We start from the raw sequence: 22,170 nt of genomic DNA on the forward strand, positions 1-22,170 counted from the left end.
TATTTCTCGTTTGAGCTTTCAAGATTATTGTACTATGCACATTGTTGTGTTTCCATAGAACTGTAAATGCTGATCAGCTGTTTCCAACAAAAAGATCAGTTTTTATCTCAGAGGCTGTAGGGTCAGCTTTGGCTATTGCACTGTAATAAAACAAAGGTAGGTGTTTGTCTCAGTTCTGCTAACTTGATAGCAAAATACATCACTGTTTCTTGGGGAGCCAGCAAGCTCCAAGGAAGACATCATGCTGGAACATCTTTAGTCCAGCATCTCTGCATGGAGCTGTATTCCTCTGTGTGTGTGTGTGTGTGTGTGTGTGTGTGTCTGTGTGTATGCAGGTCTGTGTTGGGAGTGCATGGTTTACTCCGATGTGTTAAAAGTTCTGCATGAGGGATATAGAGAAAAATTGCATAGAAATGGAAATGACAGTGGAGAAATGCAGGCTAGAAAAGCTGCATATGTTCTACAGGAGTAAAAGTGGGGCTCAGGTTTTTTTTCTCCTTACTATCATTTCTGTGGTAAATTGTTAATCCATTTAATTTACGGTACTCATAAGAAGTGCCAACAGGCTATTTCCCTAATCCAGATGGATCAAAAATAAAGTGATATGATGTACTTGGAATTTTAATATCAAGGATAAAAACACTACAACTTTACAAAGAATCAACATTGTAAACAACTCACGCTTTATGTATTTAATTTATCTGCTTAGTACAGAGGCAGCATCTGTTTTCAGTGAGATGCTGCTTTTTTTTTTTTTCCCTAACTCAGCAGCTGGGATAAATGAAATAGTAGTCAAAGACCAAATTAACAGTTTGAGGGCCACAAGTCTGCTGGAATGAGGGGAAGGGAGGACAGTTGAGGAGGACAGTGACAGGAGGAATTGCAACCTCCAAATGTCCTGATAATAACTCCCAGGCACACGATCTCGTAATGCGGGGTGTATTATGCTCCACAGTAGACCACTCTATCTCAGACAAGTTTCTTGCAGTGCTGCTAATTATTCTGTTATCCCTTTCCTCCCACAGCGCTGCAGAAAGGAGACGAGTGAAGGAGAGGTTCCCGTGAATCCACCACACATCACTGATGCTGGCAGCTTCTGACAAGACATGGGCCACAGTGTTGCGATAGGAATAAACCTGCCTCGCTCCGCTCTGTAACTGGAGAGCCAAGCATTTTGGCCTCAAGTCACGTTCTTAAGCTTCTCCCTGGATTCCAGCTTCCAAAATTCCAAAGTATAAATTCTCTTCTTTCTTCTTTGCTCTCCAGCTCTCCGGCTCACCACCTCAACCTTCTCCAGCAGCTGAGAGTGAGGAAGCTGCAGGAGCAGTCAGGAACGGGTCCGACTAGAAGAAACAACAGAGCCTCAGTAACCAGCAGGGCAGAAGAGAGGTGAGATGAGATTTTCAATCCTCAGCAACTGACTGCTGACACACTCAGGAGATGCCGTTGAGCAGAGGAGCCCCTGTCTGCTGAAGAAGGCGAGGAGGAGGGACCAGGAATAAATGGACTGGTATGGAAAGGTATTTGTGGGTGCATGGCTGAGTGGAGAGAGTGGCATGACTGACAAGGAATAGTGTAATGAGTTTAAATTGCCTTTATTTTAATGAAGACAATTAATCAGGTTTTTAAGCATCCCAATTGAAATATTCAAGCTTTTACGATGCCAGATCGTCCTGACTAGAATCAGGGCTCTATCACAGCTGGAATAACCAAGTCTCTCTGTTTAAGTACCCTTTCTAGCCCTGCACTTACCGTTAGAGGGTCTGAACCTTTCTTACACTTAGGTCTCTCCATACTGCCAGAGAGATGTAAAAAGAACTGAGTGGAATTGAGAATAATACCTGGAATATTCTTCATTTCCTTCTCTGAATGCTGTGCCGCACTGCAGAGCACTTGTTGCTGCTTTTCACCTTAGGGAGGGTTATTTGCTTTAACAGTGACACACTGACGTGGAGTCAAAGTGTATAATTCCACTCTCTACTCCCAGTTGTCCTACCTCTGCAATACTTAATACAGAACCCACAGTATGAGCCCGTCCCTGAAGGGTGCAGCCTGGTTCCCAGTGAGAGGATCACCCTGCAAGGAGCTAGAACATTTTGGATGAGAAGCTCTGCACAAATGCAAGATGATAGTGCTGATTGATAGTATTAACTACCTTGTAGTTCTGTATTACAGGGGTTGGAGATGACTGAATGATCTCAGAGACAGTATTTGCAGTAATAGCTTTGCACAAAGAGGTCACTTAGAGATAAAGTAGCAGTTAATTCAAAACAGAATTTCAGACTTAGCTTTGCCTTTTTCCCCCTCTTTGAAGGAAATGAGAGGTGACACAATTGGATTAGATACACATTTTAGGCTTTTTCAGAAACCAGGATATTATTTACTGAAAAGATTGTAATAGTTCCAAGCTGATAAATGCAGTACATTGTTTTTGGCATGCATATCAATTCTTAAAACAAATACTATTTACCAGAAATTTTGTAGAAGCTCCTTTGGACTCTCGACAGTCTATTAGGTAAATATGGGCTTTGTAGCACTATAGGAAAATGTACATTTTTACAGAAGCTTTTCAAAGTTTGGCAACACCATCCAGCGCAACCTTCTTTATTCCATAACGAAGCTCTTGACATTCATTTTTTAGGACTCAGTTGTCAATGTCCACAATACTCGGCCTACTCTTAACATGGCAGTAAGAGAGTGAGTGAGATAGAGATGTATGTTGATTGGTAAATGTGTCAGGAGCAGAGATATAAAAATGAGAAAGAATCTGAAGTGAAGTAGTTCCAGAAACCTGGGAGAAGCAAAGGACCCCTTCCTTCTCCAACACGATGGGATCTGGGATCACAGGAGGTAAGGATGGTCTGGTCTGCCAAGGAAAGCGTGAAAAGCTCACTTCTAGAAAATACCTCTGCTCCTATGTGCACACATGTACACAAAATACATACATCATCTAGTATGAATGTGTGTATACAAATTCAGGTTTTATTTACACAGAGGTACCTATCTCAATGCAGATATAGGTATAGACTACAATTATTTTAATTTAATTGGCTTTCATTTCAGAAACTGCTGGCAACAGGTACAGTAGCTCTTTTGAGGTGGACCACTTCTCTCAGCTCTCTCTTTCTAGCAGCGAGCTAGTTTCATCTTTGCTAGAGCTGTGTGAAACATTTTACTTGCTGTGGAACTACAAATAAGGAAGGATTCACCTGCTTTGGAGCGTGCGCCCAAAACCAGAACTGGCAGGACATCTTGTAATGTGTTGCGTCCAAATGCTGTCTTGCCAATGCTGGAATTAAATTGTCTCACTCAGTTTTGATAGCTCCAGATTCCTGGAGGTTCAACTTATTGGAAATCCAGAGCCCTTTCCATGGCCTAGGCCTGATGGCCAAGCTCCAGAAAAAATCAGTGCAGCTCACTACGTTCTTCTGGACAGAGTGCGTGCCTTTTTGGCCAGCCTATTTTGTCCAGCAGGAAGGAGAGCCACGTCAGGGCCCATTGTGTGGCCAGGACCGGATGTTGCCCTCTTGCTGTCCAAAGTGAGATGGTCTCCATCATCCAGGTGGGAACTCGGGGCTGTCCTCTGAGACAGACTCACCAGTATAGCTCTGTGAGCTGCCCGCCTGGAGTCTGTGTCCCTCTCACACCTGGCTCAGTAGCATCTTATCCATGTTATTCAGTGGAAACTTTATGGCTTCAGTCAAGGTACAGTGCTTTCCTGCTTCTGTTCACCTGTGGAGAGTACCTCAAACTTCCTGTGTCCAAGTACAGGATCATGTTAAAGGGTAGCTCTTGGAGACAGTCCTCTAAGGGGCTTTTGGTGACTTTTCAGGCCACTGACTTGCAAGGATGAAGAAATCTCACTACAGATCATCTGGGATATATTCAAGGAAGTGATAAAAAACAAAGTGAAGGAAGTTATTGGAAAGTACACATAGTTAATGACAGTCTAGATGAGCAATAAAACAAGGCAATATGGGGAAAATGTAAACAAGCCAAGGCTGAAAAGAAACAAAAGAAATAAAAGTATCTTGCAGAAATTTGAGCAAATCACTCTAAGGCTGAACAAGCAGAGAAAGATCTGAGGGAAGATCAAGAAAACAAGGCACAAGAGCAGTGTGCTAAAGGTTAATTTCTGTGGAAATGCAGTTGGGCCAATAATACCAATAATTAGGGGGAAAAAAAGAGTGGTGAACCACATACCACAAAGGTGAAGTAAATATGGAGGAAGTATTCTGAAGCCTGCCTTAGCCAGCTTTAGAAGCTTGCAGTCCATCCTGCAATGCAAACACAGTAGACACGCTTGAATGGGCTCAGTTCCTTCATCAGAAAACTCTACTCCAAGACGGAGTTAAAAGCAAATGTCCTCCAAAAAGAGACAAATAGCACAGCTGGCCTTTTAGGGGCTGGAGGAACAAATTCTGCCAAAGTAGAAAAAAAAATCTGAAAAGGTATATTGGAGCAAATGGAGGTTCAAGGTTGCTGAATAAAGAAAATAGCTGAATGAACCCTAAGGAAAAGAGTTCCTTTCATTCCAAGCAATCCAGAGGTATAAGTTCATTGTTCTGATGAAATCAATTGTCAGCAGGCTGCAGTTAGCTGCAGAGTAGGGGGAAGAGACAGCGTGACTTCAAATCAGGGTATGTTGCAGTGGTCAAGGTATCAGTACTCCAACAGCACATGGAAAAGTATGGAGAGGGGAGGCACTCCACTGTGATTCCACTGTCACTGTTTCTGCGGGATTCATCACAGCATTCAGCTGAGATATATTGTGGGAAGTAGAAGAAACATAGGGAGCTCCACATAAATGCACTGATAAAGGCTATGCTTGAACTCCTACACAACAGTGGCATAAGAATTTATGGGGGTTAAGCAATTGCTTCATATAAAAATTTAGTGAATGACAAAACAGTACGGCAAAACACCCTTTTTGCTTTTAATCAGGTATGACAAATACTAGATGTATTAGAGAACAAAGTCACTGATGGTCTGATGTTAAGGTCCATATGCAGGTGCAATTGCATATCTGACAGATATTCTTAGATAGCATGCAAAACCAGAGGGATTATTTAACAATAATTACCACTTAGATTAATTAGTTGCAGCTAGAAAAGGAAGTTATAAACCTAGCAGATTATTTTGTGCACCTTGTAAACTTTATCTTTGCTAGGCATTTTGTTGTGTTTGAGATTAAAAGTATTGCATTAAAGTGTTATATTTAATGTCAAATACAAATGTATCAAGACGGTGCACGAGCAGTATGTTCTTGTGGACTGAACAATGTGGTCAATGAAAGCAGATTATCAGGCACTCAAAGGCTGAAGTTAGAACAATAGCAGATGTAAAGTGCAATCATTTGAAGACAAATGAGGAAACTGGAAGGAGGGTAGGAGGTGAAATCTAGGCATGGGAACGACTGAACCTGAAAAGATTAGGATGGTGGGAATACTGCAGAAATCAAACAGAAAACAGAATGCCAGAGATAGTCATGCAAATGAAGCCAAGGTCAGTTCAACAAGAAACAGACTGAACTGGTTGGTCTGAATGGGTTCAGCTAAGTGGGCTGGTGCCCTACACAGGGATGTAGCCAAACTGGACTCAGTGGAGGAACAAGTCCCTGGGCAGGGACAAGCAGCAATGCTGCTCTCTTCCCGGTGTCTGCTGAAAGCCTGGGAAATGCAGAGAAAGAAGGCATTTAAAGATATCATTCATTGTTGCCTGCAAAAGTTTTGATGCATAAATTAAGGCTTCAGTGTAACTTGTCTTTGGCCTTCTGTACACTGATTGTGATGTTTTACTGAAGCCATCCTATCTGTTTCTAGAAAGCCTATCTCAGATTTTCATGCAGTTTGTGCCTTAAAATGTGACTGAAATCCCTGTAAGACCAAACAACACGAGGCAAACTTAGAGCTGAATATTAATCAACGGTTCAGCAGTATTAAAGATCATATTGCAACCAAATTTTCTCTGCCTGCAACTTGGCACCAAATGAAGCTGTAAGCTGGGTGTGCATCCTCATAGACTAGACCTACTGAAACAAATACATTTGCACTCCCAGAGACCTTTGGATAGCTCTAGTCTTTATTGTGGCCTGTAGGGAGACTGGCTTTTCCTGTCTGTACAGTATCTTTTAGACATATTTTCTGTGAATGATAAAATCAGGAGAATGTGTGGGGGTATATGAGGCCACTTGGGTTCTATGTCTTAACAGTAGACATGGGGTTTTGTTTTGGGATTGTTTTTGGCTTTGAGTGCCGCTCATTACCTCTATCCTAATGAATAGTCTGTGGTGTTTAAAGCCCCGAGAGGGCATTTTCAAGCACGGGTACCTGTAGTTCAGCATCTATATCCATGTTTTAAGGCTCCTTCAAGTGTTCTGCTTCTGAAAAATGCAGAGCATCTAATGCCCTTGGCACTGACTTACCCAGCCTTTTAGGAAACCAGCTAACTTATGGCAATGGATGGGAATGCACACCCTTTTACTTCTTAATGAACTGCTTGAAAAAAGCATTATCCCATCTAAGAGACACTCAAAGGGACAAAATGGACCCAGTTTCCTGTTGCATGGCTTGTCGTGTTGCCCTGTCTTGAAGACCATATTTAACACCACTTGTCAATAGTTGTCTCTGTAACCCAAGAGTTCCTGATACGAATAAGGTAGTGTCGGCAATTGTCATTAAAGGAGACTCTTGCTCAGTTGAGTATCTCCCAGTTAAATCTCTCTTCTCTTTACCTGCTGCCATTTGCAAGCCTAAACAGTCCTTGCAAACATTAAAATCAGGAGAGCTCTGATTCGTTTTTCATGCTTTTAATTTTCTACTTTACATGATGGATGGGAGGATTTATTATAGCTCAGAGGAGCAAAGCAATTGCTATACTATCTGCCCCAGGCAAGCCATCCTGGCAACGGCCGAAAAGTAATAGCCATGGTCCCTGAAAAGATTTTGCTCAGACTTTCTGAAAGAATTCACCTTTGGGGCAGGGAGCAAGCATGGAAAAATGCAGCCCCAAAGGTCAGCATTTTGCAATGCTTATGGCATATGAAAATAGGAGGTTGCGATGGAAACTATGGTGCAATCACTGTGACAAGGGGTGCGGCCAGCACCCCTGTGCCATCTTCTTGTCACGAAACAATAATTTTCTTCCCCTGTAATATCATAGATTACAATTTGCTTCCTCTCAAAGTTGAGTTCGGTAGATAAATGATGACAGCTCTGCTTTCTACAAAATTTGATCTTAAAGTTGAATCTTTTTAGCACTGTCTGGACAAATGTTTGCACTTTGCTTCTGGAAGACCACTACCCTAATCTTTTTGTAGTAGGGGTGCCATGATCTACGCTGGTGATAGTAAGCCTGGGGATACTCTCTGTGCATATACTCTGTACTGCAAACTATGTACCCTTCCCTTTATTACCCTCTTTTCCTGTACTTTCAGTAGTGTCATATGCTCTGTCAACCTCAAGAGTTGTTCATAATCCTTTTTGATAAAGTTTGGCAAAAGTACAGCCTTCAGTTCCTTTCATTCAAGCCAGAAGTTATTTTCCAGGAAGACACATTTAAAATGCACAAAGGTACTAGTTTAATTTGTTCTGCCTTTTTAGTACTGTTTCCTGACAGGCCATCTAGTCTCGGCATCTGAATCTGGTAATAGTAATGCCACATTTTTGTCCCAAATAGTCACAGGCTTGTACAGCTCAAAGAAATTCAGTAAAAAAAGTCCAGAATGTTTTTTTTCACAGAGCTCTTATTGCTGCTCATAAAAATAATTTTCCAAGGAAAATAATCCATTATTTCTCAAATTACTCCAAAGCAGGGCTTCATTAAAATATCACTGAGTTTTAAAGGTAGGGAAGAAACTAACCTACCTGCTGGAGACTGCTAAGAAATGTGTTTGGGAATTAGAGATTGTGGCCCTGTGGTGGAGAATTCAGAGTGGACTCTCCAGATTCAGCGACCCCCAGTGAACTGAAATCTGACTGGGAGAGATTTCCCTTCCCCTTGCTGTCCTGAAGTGTGCTAGTAAAGATATGTGACAGGATATAGCTAGGAGGTATTGAATATGCAACTTTCTCTTTGACTGAGGAATGTTCTTTGTGCCACAGAAAACACATCAATAGAAGGAGGGATCCAATGGTTGAGAAGCTGGGGCTTTCCAGCATTTCCCAGAAGGATTTCTGGTCATCACAGCAGCTCTAACTAGGGAAGTTCACACTTGACGAGAAGCCACAGGAACACCAAGGGGACTGACCATCATAGGTCAAGTGGAGGAAAATGCTAGATCAGAGAAAGCTGCCTCCTTTCTCGTGGTCAGTGGTTCTCACAGCTGACTGCTTTCGGCCCTGCTTCTCCCAGCATCCCCTGGAGCAGCTTTTCTGGACCATAACCCTGGGCTATTTTTTAGGTCAGATATCCTGCTTGTAGCTGAGAGCAATTTTCAGGACTGCGTCCTGCAGAGCATAGTTCTCCATGACTTTGGATGATCGTATTGCAACAAACCCGATGTCATGTTAGAGATACAACCTGAGTGACATGGAAAGCTGTCTGCTCTTGTTCTCATCAGAACGAAACATGGAAACGCTACAGGAAGCATCTTTGCCTGCTGGGGTGCTACCAGCAACGTGAGCAGATCATCCCTATGGACAGATTTATGCATCCTGCTGGTTCATGATGTGGCAAACCAAGCATGCACCCACCACAGAGTTTCAGAAAGCAAAGACTTGTGGCCCAGTTCCAGGAATCTGAGGTGAATTTTGGCTGCTTTGGACGTTTTGACCAGATTGGTGGGGGAGGGGAAATTAAAATCCCTCTTGCATCTGAAGCCCATTGCTGTTTTCACGCTGGTGTGGAAAGTCAGCTTGGATTTGAATTCCTGCTTGTGAATCTGCCCCGGCTCTGGGCTAGAATCAAAACCAGAGGATGCTCATTTCCGCAGCCGAGGAGAAGGCAGCCAAATGCACCTGGGAATGAGTGGCTTTTCTCAGGGGACTGTTTTTTCTCCAGAGCTTTCTGCTACCTGGTAATCCTTTTGACATCTTGGGCAGTAACATGTCAGTACTTCTATCATCAAGAAGCAACACCTCTGGGCTGGAGCTTAAATTTGGAAGCTGAGGTTTGCCATCTAAGTCCTTCCATCCCTAGCAGGACAGCAGCCTTGCTGAGGCTCTGAAACCCCCAGCCATTTGGATGAAGAGCAAACACCTTCTCTAATGTGAACAGATAAGACACATCTCAGCAACTGCAGTCTTCTCGAATCCAAATTACTTGGGATGAAGTTGAAGCTTTTGAAAGCATTAACTGCTGTGGTAACAGGGTTTCCACAAAGGTCGCTGCTCGCTTCATTGAGAACAGAGCTAGGCCCTCCTCAGCCAGATTCTTCTGTGTGAAGCTTGTCAAGTGGAATAAAATCCCATTCCAATTATATGTTTTCATGTGCGCAAATGTCCCATAGGAATGACAGTGTCAGCCACAACCTCTCATAATGCAAAGAACATACAGTGGAGGGCTTGTACACAAACCACCTCTTTAAACTGTAGCAGGCTAGGTAATGTGCTGCGAGTTCCTTGGTGCTGCTGCCGTTGCAATGTCAAAAAAGAGGCAACAAAAGAAAGAAGACAGAAAAATGTGTATCAACCATCCTAAGAGCACAAATATGCAGTGAGAGCATGGTTTCTGATTTCTTTGGACTGTGAAGATTCATGTACCCATTAGCATTCACATGCTTGGAGAACTGCATTTCCTATAGCACCGTCAGGTCCAATGTTTCACCTAATCTCATGGGAATGTGCATAATGAATTTTAGCCCTTTCAATTCTTTTTTTATCAAGAACTTCATCCATAAGAAGCAGATGAGTGGTTTGATTTATGGTTTAGATGAATACTCTAATGCACGGGGGGGGAAATATAAAAAATAAGAGTCTGTTTTAAAACAATTAAAGAAGATGTACAGTAAAGAAAGTGCAAAGTCACAGGAGAGTTTCTCTGTGTTTAACAAGAACCAGTTTTGGATTAAATGCATTGAATGTCTCATATCCAAGAGTTCTGGTTTGGAAAGTATATATTTCTATTTCCATATGAGAAAGTCACTGAAACTTTAGGTGCAGGAGATCTTCTAGTAAGCTTATGAATAGGAAAACAAATTTTAGCTTAGTGTCTTACTTTTAAAATCAAATTCTTTCATGTGCACAACAATGTTGGGTTTTTTACTATTTTTAACAAATGTAATTTTAATCCTGGAGGTGTCTTGTACTGAATGACTAGGTATAATTTAAATACTGCTTCACAAAATGGTATTTGGGCTTAGTTCTGCATTGTGGGTTACATTTTGTTATTGTTAATATGAAGTGGATAGTTTCTGTTACATTGGTTTTTTTAGTACGTGCTTTCAAATCAAGACATGTTTTGAAGTAATGAGTCCATGGATAACTTAGGCAGCATTCCTACCAGCTTTTCACTAACACTTCTACTAACTAAGGCCTTGCTATTATTGATGCAATTTCTCAAAAGCCTACAATAAAAATAGAAAAAATAGCTTGCGTAGATTAAGGTGGAAAGCCAGCTGGTACATGCAGAAAACATTAAGTTCTAGCAGTTTAGTACCAAAATATAAAAGCAGTGTTTGGGCTGCAGGACTGAAGTGGCTGCAGAATGCAGAGCATCATGAATCATGGCAGAATAGTTCTGGCCTCCAGCTAGCAGAACTGAACGCTTTACCAAATTGTTTTGACTTGGAGGGTGCACTAAAAATAAATGTGCTATCACAAGAGATAAATTTTTGTGCTTTTCCTTCCCATCTTTATTGTATTTGTCGTGAAACACTTCTAAGGTTTGGCTGTGCTATTATCCCAATGTTACAGAGGGAGCTCGAGTCCTGAGAGACCATGTATGCAACTGTGTTTAGGCACCAGTGTGATTTCTCTAGGAGATGTGCTCTTCAGTACTTCCAAAAATCTGGGCAAGGGTAGACAAGGCTCAGCTTTACACAGATGTTTAGGTGCATATAAGTATAAATAGGTGTTTAGCAGTTCTCAGGTGACATGTCTGCTCAGGACATCTTGAACTTATTTTCGGCAAGGGCCATTTCTTGTCTTGTGTCTGGTTTTATATAACAATCCCAATTTCTTTATATCCTGTGTCTGATTTTTAACTCATGAATTTGGGGTTCACAGGAACAGAGAAAAAGAGATAAGGCTTGAAGTGTCACTGTGGCTTTTCCCCATTCCCATTGTGCACATCCTCGTGAGCTCAGGGTCACTCTTCGCATGAGAAGCCCAAAGCACTTTTTCAGTAAAAGAAGAACTGACTTTTGGATCAAGGATAAGTTGGAGGTGCAGATCTGATGTGTAGGACTAACTTTTCTGCCAGGGATTCTAGTTTTATTGTCTCTTTTCCTAACTTAACTCCATCCAGAGCCAACACAAGAACTGAAAATGCCCTGAGCAAGCCTCTTATCATCATGGGATTTCCTGCTCAGCTTTATTGACTGAAGAAGTTTGGATAAGTATTTCAATTTATCTAGCCCAAACTTTTGAACTCTTACCTGTTGTGCTGTAAGGAGGCAGGTTTAGGAGCTTCGGTACTGAGGCAAAGCTGAAGAAACAACACGTGAGCTTATGCGTTTTGGAGGGCACAAACTAACAAATTATCTTCTTCTTTTAGCCTGCCTCAGCAGCAGTGTGGGAACAGTCCAGGAGCATGTGGTCACCCACCAGGAAATGACGCTTGTTTAAGATAGTTTGTTTGTAATAAAGGACGAGTAAGAGCTGAGCACAGACAGCTATTGGCAGGCAGCTGACTTGTGGTAACCCATGTCCTGCTCTTCTTCTGCTGGCCACACACTCCTCTCACTCCTCTTGTAGGAGCTCCCAAACTCAGGTGACCTCTAGATGAGGTGCCTCAGATCACTAAACTGGCAGAAAGGTAACCCTGCAGAAAGGAACAGACGTATGGCACTTTCTGTCTGATTTAGTAAGCTGACAGGATTCACTGAGGGGGTTGGACAAGCACCAGAGATGGTGCAAAGGTGGGGAAGGGACAGCACAGTTAAAGCAGGGGGATGAGAAATTGGAAGATCGCTTTGTATGGCCATGAGCAGTGTAGTCAACTCAGTCATCTTCTGGACCCTCTCCATAGCTTTCTGAGAGAGAGGTTTTGTAGTCATCATTTCCTGCTAAGAGCCCTGATCACCCGTGGACTCTCTGCTAAAGGGATGAATGGAAAACTGTGTTCAAAGAAAGGTGTTTACATTTTCAAGTCAAGCGTGCAAAGCTGGGAAATGCCCATGCAACTTAAATTCTACCCTCTGTTCTGCTGGTTTGTCTTCCGGAATGGGATAGGGATCCACAGGGTATTAGCAAAACAGCACAGGAGTTAAAAACTGCACTGTAGTGTGTTTGCACAAAGTGTGAAATGCATCATTCAGAGCATATCCTCGTATTACGCTGTCCCAATGACCCCTCACACTACAGCTGATTTCATGGGCACCGTGTTGCCACAGATGCTGAATTGGGGGATGTGTGGGACTAACACATTTGAATATTCATATACAGTTATGACTGGGGCAGTTTCCCAAAACTTTGACAGAAGAAAGAAGAGAGAATTTGTAATTGGGGATTTTTAATAATGCATAATTCAGTTACAGCTAAACATAATTTAACTGGGTAGTGGAAAAGAATTTCTAGTATAGGTGCTTCATCCCATGATATTGCAGAGGGCTCCGCAAACAGAAGAGCTTATCTGAAAGCAGAAAAAGACATTCGCAGGCATTTTTTTTATATATATATATATAATGAAAACTGATAGGAGCTGTTGCCATTTCCCTCATAGTAAATATAGAGAAAGAGATACCAGTGCAACAGGTTCATGGATTTGGGGAACAATCCAAGTCGTGTGAAATTCTTTAGTCTCTGGCAAAGTGAAAAAAATCACATCTAACTGTTGTCCTTTTAAATGTAAAACAGCTGCTGCCTACTGGCACTGCCTGGATGCCTACATACTTGACCGCTTGACGGCAGAATTCCAGCCTCTAGTTTCCTACAGTTGCATACACAACATTATTAATGTCTGTTAATGGCATTTAAGCGTCTGTTTACCAATGCTGCCGAGAAAAGGAGTGATTTTGCTTTTGCTAATGTGTTCTCTGTGAATTTGGGGTGGGCAGAGTTTTGTTAGTAAACCACTCACCCCATGTGTTGATCTCGTCTTTCCCCCAAGCAAAAGGGAATGAAGTTAACCTGGCATCGGTTGGCCCATGGGATGTCCCTGCAGGTGATGCTGAGCTACAGGTGTATTGGACTAATTTACTGATATAAGTAATTCCTGGAAGCCGTATCCCTGGGAATATGGACACAGAAGAATGATATCCAAGGGCTATCACATTAGCCTTTCTAGTGCTGCAGTGACTTCCCTTTCACTGCTGCTGTTTGCATTCCGTTCTGGGAATCCCATCAAATACCAGAGTGGTACCAATGGCAGTGTACAGGTTTTATAGATGGCAAACATCCACACCTCTTCCTCGCTGTGTTCAAGGTACCTGACTTTCTCCAGTTCAAATCAGCACAATCTGTGCTTTCTGCATCTAGGAAACAAGAGCAGAAAGGCACTGAAGCAAACCCAGAATAAGTCATCAAAGGAAAAGAGTGTTGTGGCTAAACAGATTGGAAACTTTGGTGGTCAGGGATTTCAGCTGCGTCCGTGGCTGCTACAGCTCAGTGTGTTATAACCATAGTATGATTTTATTTCAGATGAGTTTCAGCCTCCCTTTTGCCAACAGGAAAGTGGTAATCAATAATGTTGAATTTTTATTCTTCTTACTCTTTTCTTAGTATTATACAACCACTTGTAACCTTATTTATTTAAGCAATAAGGCCTTTAAGGGACTTTGATCAGCCTGGCTAAAGTTTCTTCAAAGATTAACTGACGTTCTTTAAAAGTACATCAGTTTCCTCTTAAGCAGGTATTTGCTTACCACGTAACTGGGTGTCGAGTGCTATGTAGTTATAAAGTTTGCTGGGCTCAGCTGTAGATTTCCTTAAGACATACTGCTGACATCACTGAGTCTCCTCTCGGACTATTTTTTTTTCTCTCTCTTTCCCCCTCCCTCCCTCTCCTCCCTCCCTCTCTCCAGTTTCTTTATTCAGGTAATTCCAACTCAGACTTATTCCAACTTGTTTTTGACTGACAGTGTGGGAAGGGAGACTCTCTGAGGGTTGTGTTTTGTTTTGTTTTTTTTTTTTTAAACCATGCACACATGCTTTATTGAAAAGACATCCAACTTTTTATAAAAAAGATTGTTTGACTTGTCATGACGATAACATCTAGTAAGGAATCTGAACATTGCTCTTTTACAGGTAAGAGGTATTTGTCAAAAATGCATACATGCTTAACAGTGCTTTGGAAACTGTGTGGAACTGAAAGCTAATGAGTAGGTTCTTTTCCTATTTTTCTCTTATTTTAGTAATTTAAGAATTTAGAAACTGTAAAATAAAAATATTTATAAGATTATGCCTTCCTGCGAACTTTGAGATACAGGCAGTTTAGCGATGATAAAGCAAAAGCTGTCATGGTTTGGTCTTTCCACTGATGCAAGCTACTGAATGTGAGGTTTGTAATGTATGTGGCTGATATTTTTATATGTTGGGGAGGGGGTCAGATGCTGTACCTAACTTTGTAAACGTTTGCCTGCCAGAGACTTTTTCTCATAGAAATACATAGTGCTTTTTAGGGTCTTAGAAGCATATCTTTCAGTCAGCTTTTGTTCTTTCAATGCAGAAGTCAGTTTTCATTGACATAGTGGGAAAACTTGCCTAGAACTTTATCCAGTCCCTGTTACCTATCTGTATAAGAAAAGATTATGTAAGTAAGTTTTCTGTGGTAGATATAAAGAATGTAAACATGTCTGAGTTGGAGAACATTATGCATTTTCTTCCAACTTTTGCATGTGTCTTCATATTACTTGTTTACAACAGGTTTGGCTTATCCTCAGTAAACACAGTCTGAGCCTGTGGTACAAATTCCCCTCTACTTCAGTGTAGCTCGTTTTTGCCTCCTTTTTATTTTCACATAGGGATCATGCTGTAAAGAGATTTACAGATAAGTTCCTTTTTTCTCCATGACGTGCTGGTTGTAAAAAGGAACAAAGCTGGCTTTCCTTTGTGAACCAGGAGTATCTACATTACTTTTTAACTAACCTTGTTTCCTCACTTGCCTTTGGCTGTATTGGGTTTAGAGGCATTTCTAGGGTCTTTCTGATCACAGTGCCTTCGCACCCATCTGCCAAGCCTATTGTCTGTGTTCTCCTGTGATATTATTACCTGCAATTTCTTTTTTTTAAAATTGAGGGGGAAAGGGGGCTATTTTTTATTACAGAAATGTCATCTTTATTTCCTTGGTTGTAAAATGTCACTATGCTCTCTGCGCTCTCTAATAATCAGCTTATAGGAGGGGGGAAACAAGCCTGGAATGTAACATACTGCTGGTTGTACAGTGCAAACTGGCATTGCTTTTGTAAAGCAGAGTGTAGACGAGACCAAAAACTTCCCCAAGAATTTAATCCCAGTAAATGAGGCATGGCCTAGAGACAAAAACAGCAGCAGATGACTTGGGCTTCGGTTTTCCAACATACATACAATACTTCAGTTCTGTTACTTTTTATAGAATTTCAAATGAAAACAAATAGTTCTTTTTTATCCTGGCTCCTCATGCAATGAAACAAACAAGCCATCAACCCACAGCCCTGATTGGAGCTGAAATTTTTGTTTGTCCAGATTTCATTAAAGCAGTCTGGATTATTCCCTCCTCCTCTCCTGTTTCTGTCTCCTAAGCCACATAGTTCACAGGGACAGGCTGTATTCTTTGGGAACAGGTAGAGACCAAAGCTGTGAAGTACCATGCGGTACTCTTGTGAGGGGCCAAGAAAAACAGAAACTTAACTGTTTTGCATGCTGAACCTCAGAACATTTTGAAATTTGATTCACTTTGCTTCCAGGAAAAACAAAGCAGATTATAGGATAACTTTTTTTTTTTTTTTTTTTTAATGGAGGGAAAAGTCTTTACCTTATTGGCTATACTGTGTATATGAAAATTAGAAAAAATATTGGTTGGAGTATCAGTTAAAATCAACCTTTCAGTCCAAACAAATTCACTAGATGTTAAATATTTGAAAGCTACCTTCCTGCTGAGCTGTGCTTAACCCCTTGGGATGAAAGAATATTCATGGCTTACTTGAATGAGTTACCGCAGGCTTGAGGATCATTTTAACACTCAGTGTGTTTGTATCTTTAATATGGTAAACAGCTTGGCATTAAGCATGTACATGCTCTTGGAGTGAACAGGGCACAGCTGAAAAAAGTAGCTCCCTTGTATTGGCTGTGCATGAATTGAAACGCCTGCTCATTCTATACCTATCTAGCCTGAATGGTGTGAAATACACATGGAGAGCAGCCAAAAAGAGTGGATACATTACTAATTGTGCTGGAGGAAGGAAGAAAAATGGTAAGAACCATAGCACTTTTCCCTCCTCCTAAGCATATGAAATTGTCTTTGTATGACTAGCACACTCTGAGGTTCACAGCAAGTTAGAGGTCATGGTCAGGCGGAAAGAAGGCAAGCAATGACATGAATGCTCTAAGTATTATCATCTTTTACTGGACAAAATAAATGCTTGGACATAAAGAGGGTAGGCATGTGTTTTGGGATAACACATCTGCAGTCATTTTTACCCTCTGGGTAGAAAGTTTTTTGGCAAAGTTCATCTTTGAGCAGACCCCTTTGCAAACCTTGGGCTGCCTTTGGTGAAGGGTTGAAACTAGGACAGGGGTTGGACCCAGCATGTACCTCAGGGAAGTACCATGGTGTTGTGCAGATTCCCTAGGTTTGCAGGACACCCTCGGGGATACTGGGAAGCCTTGCAAGCTTTTAGTCACCAAGGCTTAAGAATCCCCTTGGCCTCCTTGCTGAGGAGGTTTGGCTCATTTTGCAGGTGTCAGTAGTGAACATTTGATCATTTTGATCTAGGCATTTCATCACACAAAGCCCCTTCCCTCCCTGCACTGTGTCTGCTGAGGTATGAGAGCCAGCTGCCTTTCTGTTGCCTCCCAGGAGGGCTTCTTGATTAAGAAATGTCTTTCTTCCACTTGGTTCAAAGTAGCCCCTGCAATTTGACCTTCAGGGCATACTGCATTTTAGCTGGCTTTTAAGGTGGAGGGGAGCTCTAAAGCTTGGGAACTGCAGCTTGGTACATTTTAAAACCACACTTGACTCCTTTCTGGTTTGTTTTTCTCATGGAGATTGTCAGCTAGATTTGTCCGTGCTTAGAGAGCCTAGGTAAGCCACCTTCTCTTTGTAAATAAAAAGTGATAAAGTAAAATAAGTTTTGACTGGAACAATAGTATGGCCTGATTAGATTAATTTAACCTCCATTGCTTTAACTGAGGTGATTCACTCTTAGTTAGATCATAGCTTGCAGGATACCTCTCTGGTTTTACGTTATGAACTTTTCCTTATCTACAGTTAGCACTTTTGTGTTGAGGCTATATGATAAAAATGTTTATCTGTTGAATAAATTACTGTAATCTGTAATGAAGCAATATGTATAACAGTACACCTACTTAGATGACTTAAAAGGTATATTCTTAGCATGAACTGATGAAGAGAAAAGGGAAAAATAGATTATGATCAAAATTTCCCCTTTTCCTCACTAGAATTACACAGCCTGACAAAACCATATAATAGAATAGATGTTCCCAACATTTTGACCAGTAAATAAATTCTTCCTGGTTAAATGGTTTTTATTTCAGTCAATATTTTCCAAGGAAAATGTCAACCAAAAAAATGTTTCTGAATTTTTCTGACCTTGTCTGTAAAGGTCCCCGTAAGTGCCCCCTTGTTTTCTGCTTAGCAATGATGCCAGCCAAAGCTGCCTACCCTTAGTCCTGGAAACTTCCATGCCAGCTGTCCTCTTTTGAACCCCCTCCAGCCTCTCACCCAAACCAACAGGCTTCAGTTTCCTGCTGCCTTATCCAGAATTAATGTTTCCTGGAAGTTTCCTTCCTCAAACACTACAACATCAAACCTATCAACAGTCCGCTCTCTCCACAATGTGCATCCAAACCACAACTCTATGTACTGCAGCAATGGATAAAAGGACTGAGGGAGGACAAGCAAAGATGTGCTTTCTGTGTCTTTCACAGCCCTTGAGCAAGGCTGGGCTTCAGTCGCACACCGAAGGTGTAACAGCATATGGGAGGAGGTGTTTGAGTGATACAGAGCACCTGAGATTGTGATTCATTTTCTTAGGCAAATGACAAAACATTCTCGCAACAATGTGAAAGCTTAAGATGAAAAAAAGAAAAACTTCTAAGGCAACAATTTATTTTAGTACCATATTGAGTTTCATTAACTGGCACACTTGGTGGCCTCTAAGGTACATGGTAGTTGGTCTCTTGACTGTTCCCAGATTAATGGTTTTAGATCACAACTCCTCTTTCCCTAAGACTAGGCAGAAAGTCAATTGTTACAAGGGACTCCGTTTATGAGTTATAAATTAACATAGCGAACGTCAGCTCATGGGTGCTGGCCTTCAATATGTCTGTTACCTGTTGTGAAATGTGCTACGTAAAAGGTGCTGAAAGCTCTTGTCAAAGAACAAAAAAGAGTCAAAGACTGAAATGGCCTGCAGTGTAAAATGCTTCCACAAGACTAGAGGTGAATGAACACAACTCAGGCAGGTGTGGGAAAACTAACGATGCTATTTTTATCTATGTATAATGGACAAACAAAAGGCTTCAGGTCTGGATCTCATTCACACTGTGGCCCTTTCACACTGCTATGGGACATGTAGAGGCCAGAAGGTGTTCTTCAGCTGGTGGCATCACACGATGAGCTCCAAGTTGAGGTCTGTTTGGTTTCATCTGTGAGAAAAGATTTCAACAAGCAAAATTCATAGAATTATGCCATACGTCAGATAGCTTTGCAGAGGTCTAACCGTCTGTCATGCTGCCAGGAATCCCAATAATATATCTTATTTTTCCTCATACCCTTTCTCTTCTTGAGCTAATTATGCCAATACACTTAAGACTACAAGCCTTACTCCCTGTCCTCAGTACAGGTAACAATAGTACCGGTGCTTCAGCCCAAGTCTTGAGGAGTGCCTGGTCCTTGAACTTCATTCTTACTGTCTTCTGTTGTTGCAGTTTAAAAAAAAAAAAACACCAACCCCCAAAACCAAACCAACAAATAAGAAACAACCCCAAAGATGTACTGAACCTTAAATATATATTTTTGGAACAAAAAATGTCTAAAATTTAGTGCTCATTTCTTTTCCTGTCAGCTGTCAAATTTCCTGTCAAAATTACCAAAGCTGTGACTTGATCATAACCCCGAATAATATTTATTGGTAGTAAATCTCCCTCCCCTTTGTAAGGTCTCAGGTGAGGGGGAACATAAAATCTTATTTTAAGACCATTTTTAGTGTTTATGTGCAGAAATCCAAGAAAACATTTCAGTGGAGCAACTCCAGTGATATATCCTCCTACTGCATCTTGATGTGGGGTTCTGCCTTTGCAGATATATTTCTGGTTTGTAAGACATAAAAGTGGGACACTATGCCTTTAAATGCTACAATACTTCTTTAGGTTTTATAAATAATGATTACATAATCAAGGAAAAGCTTTTGTTTCTGATTGCTTTATATGATCTTAAGAAACTTGTTAACCACCCAAGCTGTCACATAAAGACTGACAGTACCACAGAAGTCAATAACCTTTGTGTTCTCACTAGAAACTTTGATTTAAGCATGTTGCTAATAATACATACTATATGAGCTCAAACATTAACACTGAAATCTGCAAAAAAGCTGGGAGAAGGACCAGATCCTCATTCCCCAGCCTCAGAAGAAAACACTGGTCAAAGCTTCAGAATTCACAGAGTTCCTAAAACTCCAGGTGCTATTAACAGAAATTACTTCTGATCTTCAGCTTTGCTCAGCTTAAGACAATACATGCTACTGAATGGCCCTGGTTTAATCTTCTTTTTTTCAACTGATTACTAGCTCCATCTTGCTGAATGGCAGGTTAGGCATGGTGAGGTAGATTTGAGCTGCACTGTGAAAAGGGGGAATTTCATATATGTCAAATGGGAAGCTACCATCGAATGGCATAAGAGAAGTCTAAAACATGAAGAGAGCAAAAAATCACAAGGAGTAGGCATTGATGAGAAAGATGAATGACATGCCAACAAAGAGCAAAAGAAAGCAGAGCTATGGGGGCCAGGGCAGTAGCTGTGGAACGGTTAGGCTGTGAGCTTTATGGGTATGAAGTAATGAAAGAGTTGTTTGCATTAATGAAGGGGAAAATTATGGTCAAAATAGCAGAAAGGAAGTCAGATTTTTGCCCTAGAAGTTTCAGTCATTTGGCCATGGAACAGATGAGAAAGACTGTGAACAAGAGGCACATTGGGAAATGGTTAATTAATAAACTGAAATTCTGGACTTGAAGAAAAGGTGGATTTTGGAGATGCTGTGGCCTCAAGCTGCCTACAGACAAGAAGTCTGAACCATACAGCAAGTGGAGCAGAGGAAGTGCTTTCAGAAAGGAAATGTCCTTCGGGGAAAGACTGGGTTTGACAGCGTGTCTCCAGAACAGTGAATGAAGGCTTTTTCTGTCATCTGACTAGTGGACTCACAGTCTCTGGGACTTTCAGCAATGGCGCTATCTTAACCCCATTTGAAATAGGCTGCTGCAATTGATATATTCATAGTCTGCTTAGCTACTTTTTGCTACCACTTATCTTTAGCAATTGTCTGCAGAATATGAATTCTGTTCAATAGCAGTAAAATAACATATAAATAGCACTAAAATAACATATAAATGTCTACTAGGTCTAGTTACACATTTCCCATCAAGTGTGTTTTTCAATGAAAATGGAGGCTTTATTAAATTAAATATTACAGGAAAAGTACAGAAGGTTAGAGATCAAAAAGTTTGATTATTCCACTGAAAGAATGATCTCTTGTGGGAGATGTAGTTGATTTCCTCATAGCCCAGTTATTCTTTATGCCTGGTCTCCTCCGCCAGACTATATTTCCATTGATGTATCAAGCCTTATAACAAGGCGACAGAAAGTAATTGGGGAATGGTGGTATTTTTTGTTCTCATAAATCAGGCTGCTTGGAAAACATCAAAGTGACTTCTGAAATTCACCGCATCTGTAAAACTTACAAAAAACAAGGTAGAAGTTGCTGAATATTGTAGAATTTTAAAAATAAGTTTGTGGTATTCTGAATGTAGTCGGAAACTATTCTCAGCAGAACATGAACAATGTTCTATTCAGTCTAATTACTTCAGTGATCAAAGCTAGACTTTCCCAAGTTCCCAACTGTAAAAGATTGCGGAGCTTTTGAGATGACATGGGTTCATAAAGGAACAGTCATAAAGATAAGGTATGTGTAAATAAACAAGCAAAATAACCTCCTTTGAGTATAAGGAAATGTAGTAACTTTGAAAAACAGCATGAGCTTTTTTCTTGTTTGGGCACATTATCACTGCTTTTTTTTCAGCCTGTTGTACCATAGCACCACAAAGCTTTTATGGAGGTTCCCAAGAAACTATAGGACAAAGAAAAATGACTAGTGAATCACATAGTTATGTCCTCACATCCCAGCAATGGGGACAAGCGTTGCTTCTGCTGTGTTGTCCTAAGTGGAACAGTAGTTCATTGCACAAGCTTCACTTGTCACCGAACCAGCCAGGAAACTCATATGGTCTTTACAGTTACAGAAGGCTGAGATTTTTCAGCCCGAAATCTTATGGGCCGAAAATGCAGATTTAAGTCACATGAAAGATGTAATGAATTCATGTGAACAAGATAGAGCAGCTTAGACTGAAAAAGTCTGAAAACAAGTTTGAAAGTTAAAAATTTTAATTTTGACTTTGTGGAAGCAAGATGTTGTGATCTGTCACCTCAAGCAATGTTTTTTTCCTCACCTGATTTAAATCAGACACACACACACATATCTATACAAATGTCAAAATAAAATGAAAGGTTTAGTTTTGGTTTAAACAAACAACATCTTCAGTCCAGAATGACTTTTTTTTTTATTTTGCCAGAAAAGTTGAAAGGTTTTTTTTGCATTTTTTTGTTTGTTTTGATATTTTTGGTTTGGCGAGAAAATCAAAA

The 22,170-nt window shown here is 40.9% G+C and overlaps 1 protein-coding gene across 5 annotated transcripts in view; it reads left to right on the forward strand.

The window, feature by feature from the left end:
- Positions 1-816: 816 nt before the first annotated feature.
- The window catches only part of KCNJ15 (potassium inwardly rectifying channel subfamily J member 15), a 35,973-nt gene continuing 14,619 nt past the window's right edge, over positions 817-22,170 (forward strand). Inside the window, exons 1-3 of one of the 5 annotated variants that reach the window (XM_030020704.1) lie at positions 12,868-14,345; positions 16,406-16,488; positions 18,719-18,722. Coding sequence is in view for 2 of the 5 variants with exons in the window: in XM_030020702.1 (XP_029876562.1) it covers positions 1,503-1,510 (8 nt within the window). In the remaining 3 variants the exon portion in view is untranslated. Of the gene's footprint in view, positions 1,521-12,867; positions 14,346-16,405; positions 16,489-18,718; positions 18,723-22,170 lie in introns of those variants that run through there. The other 4 variants (XM_030020702.1, XM_030020703.1, XM_030020701.1 and 1 more) reach the window with 4 other exon arrangements.

This window comes from Aquila chrysaetos, chromosome 7 (assembly GCF_900496995.4).
Source record: "Aquila chrysaetos chrysaetos chromosome 7, bAquChr1.4, whole genome shotgun sequence".
Lineage (NCBI taxonomy): Eukaryota > Metazoa > Chordata > Aves > Accipitriformes > Accipitridae > Aquila > Aquila chrysaetos.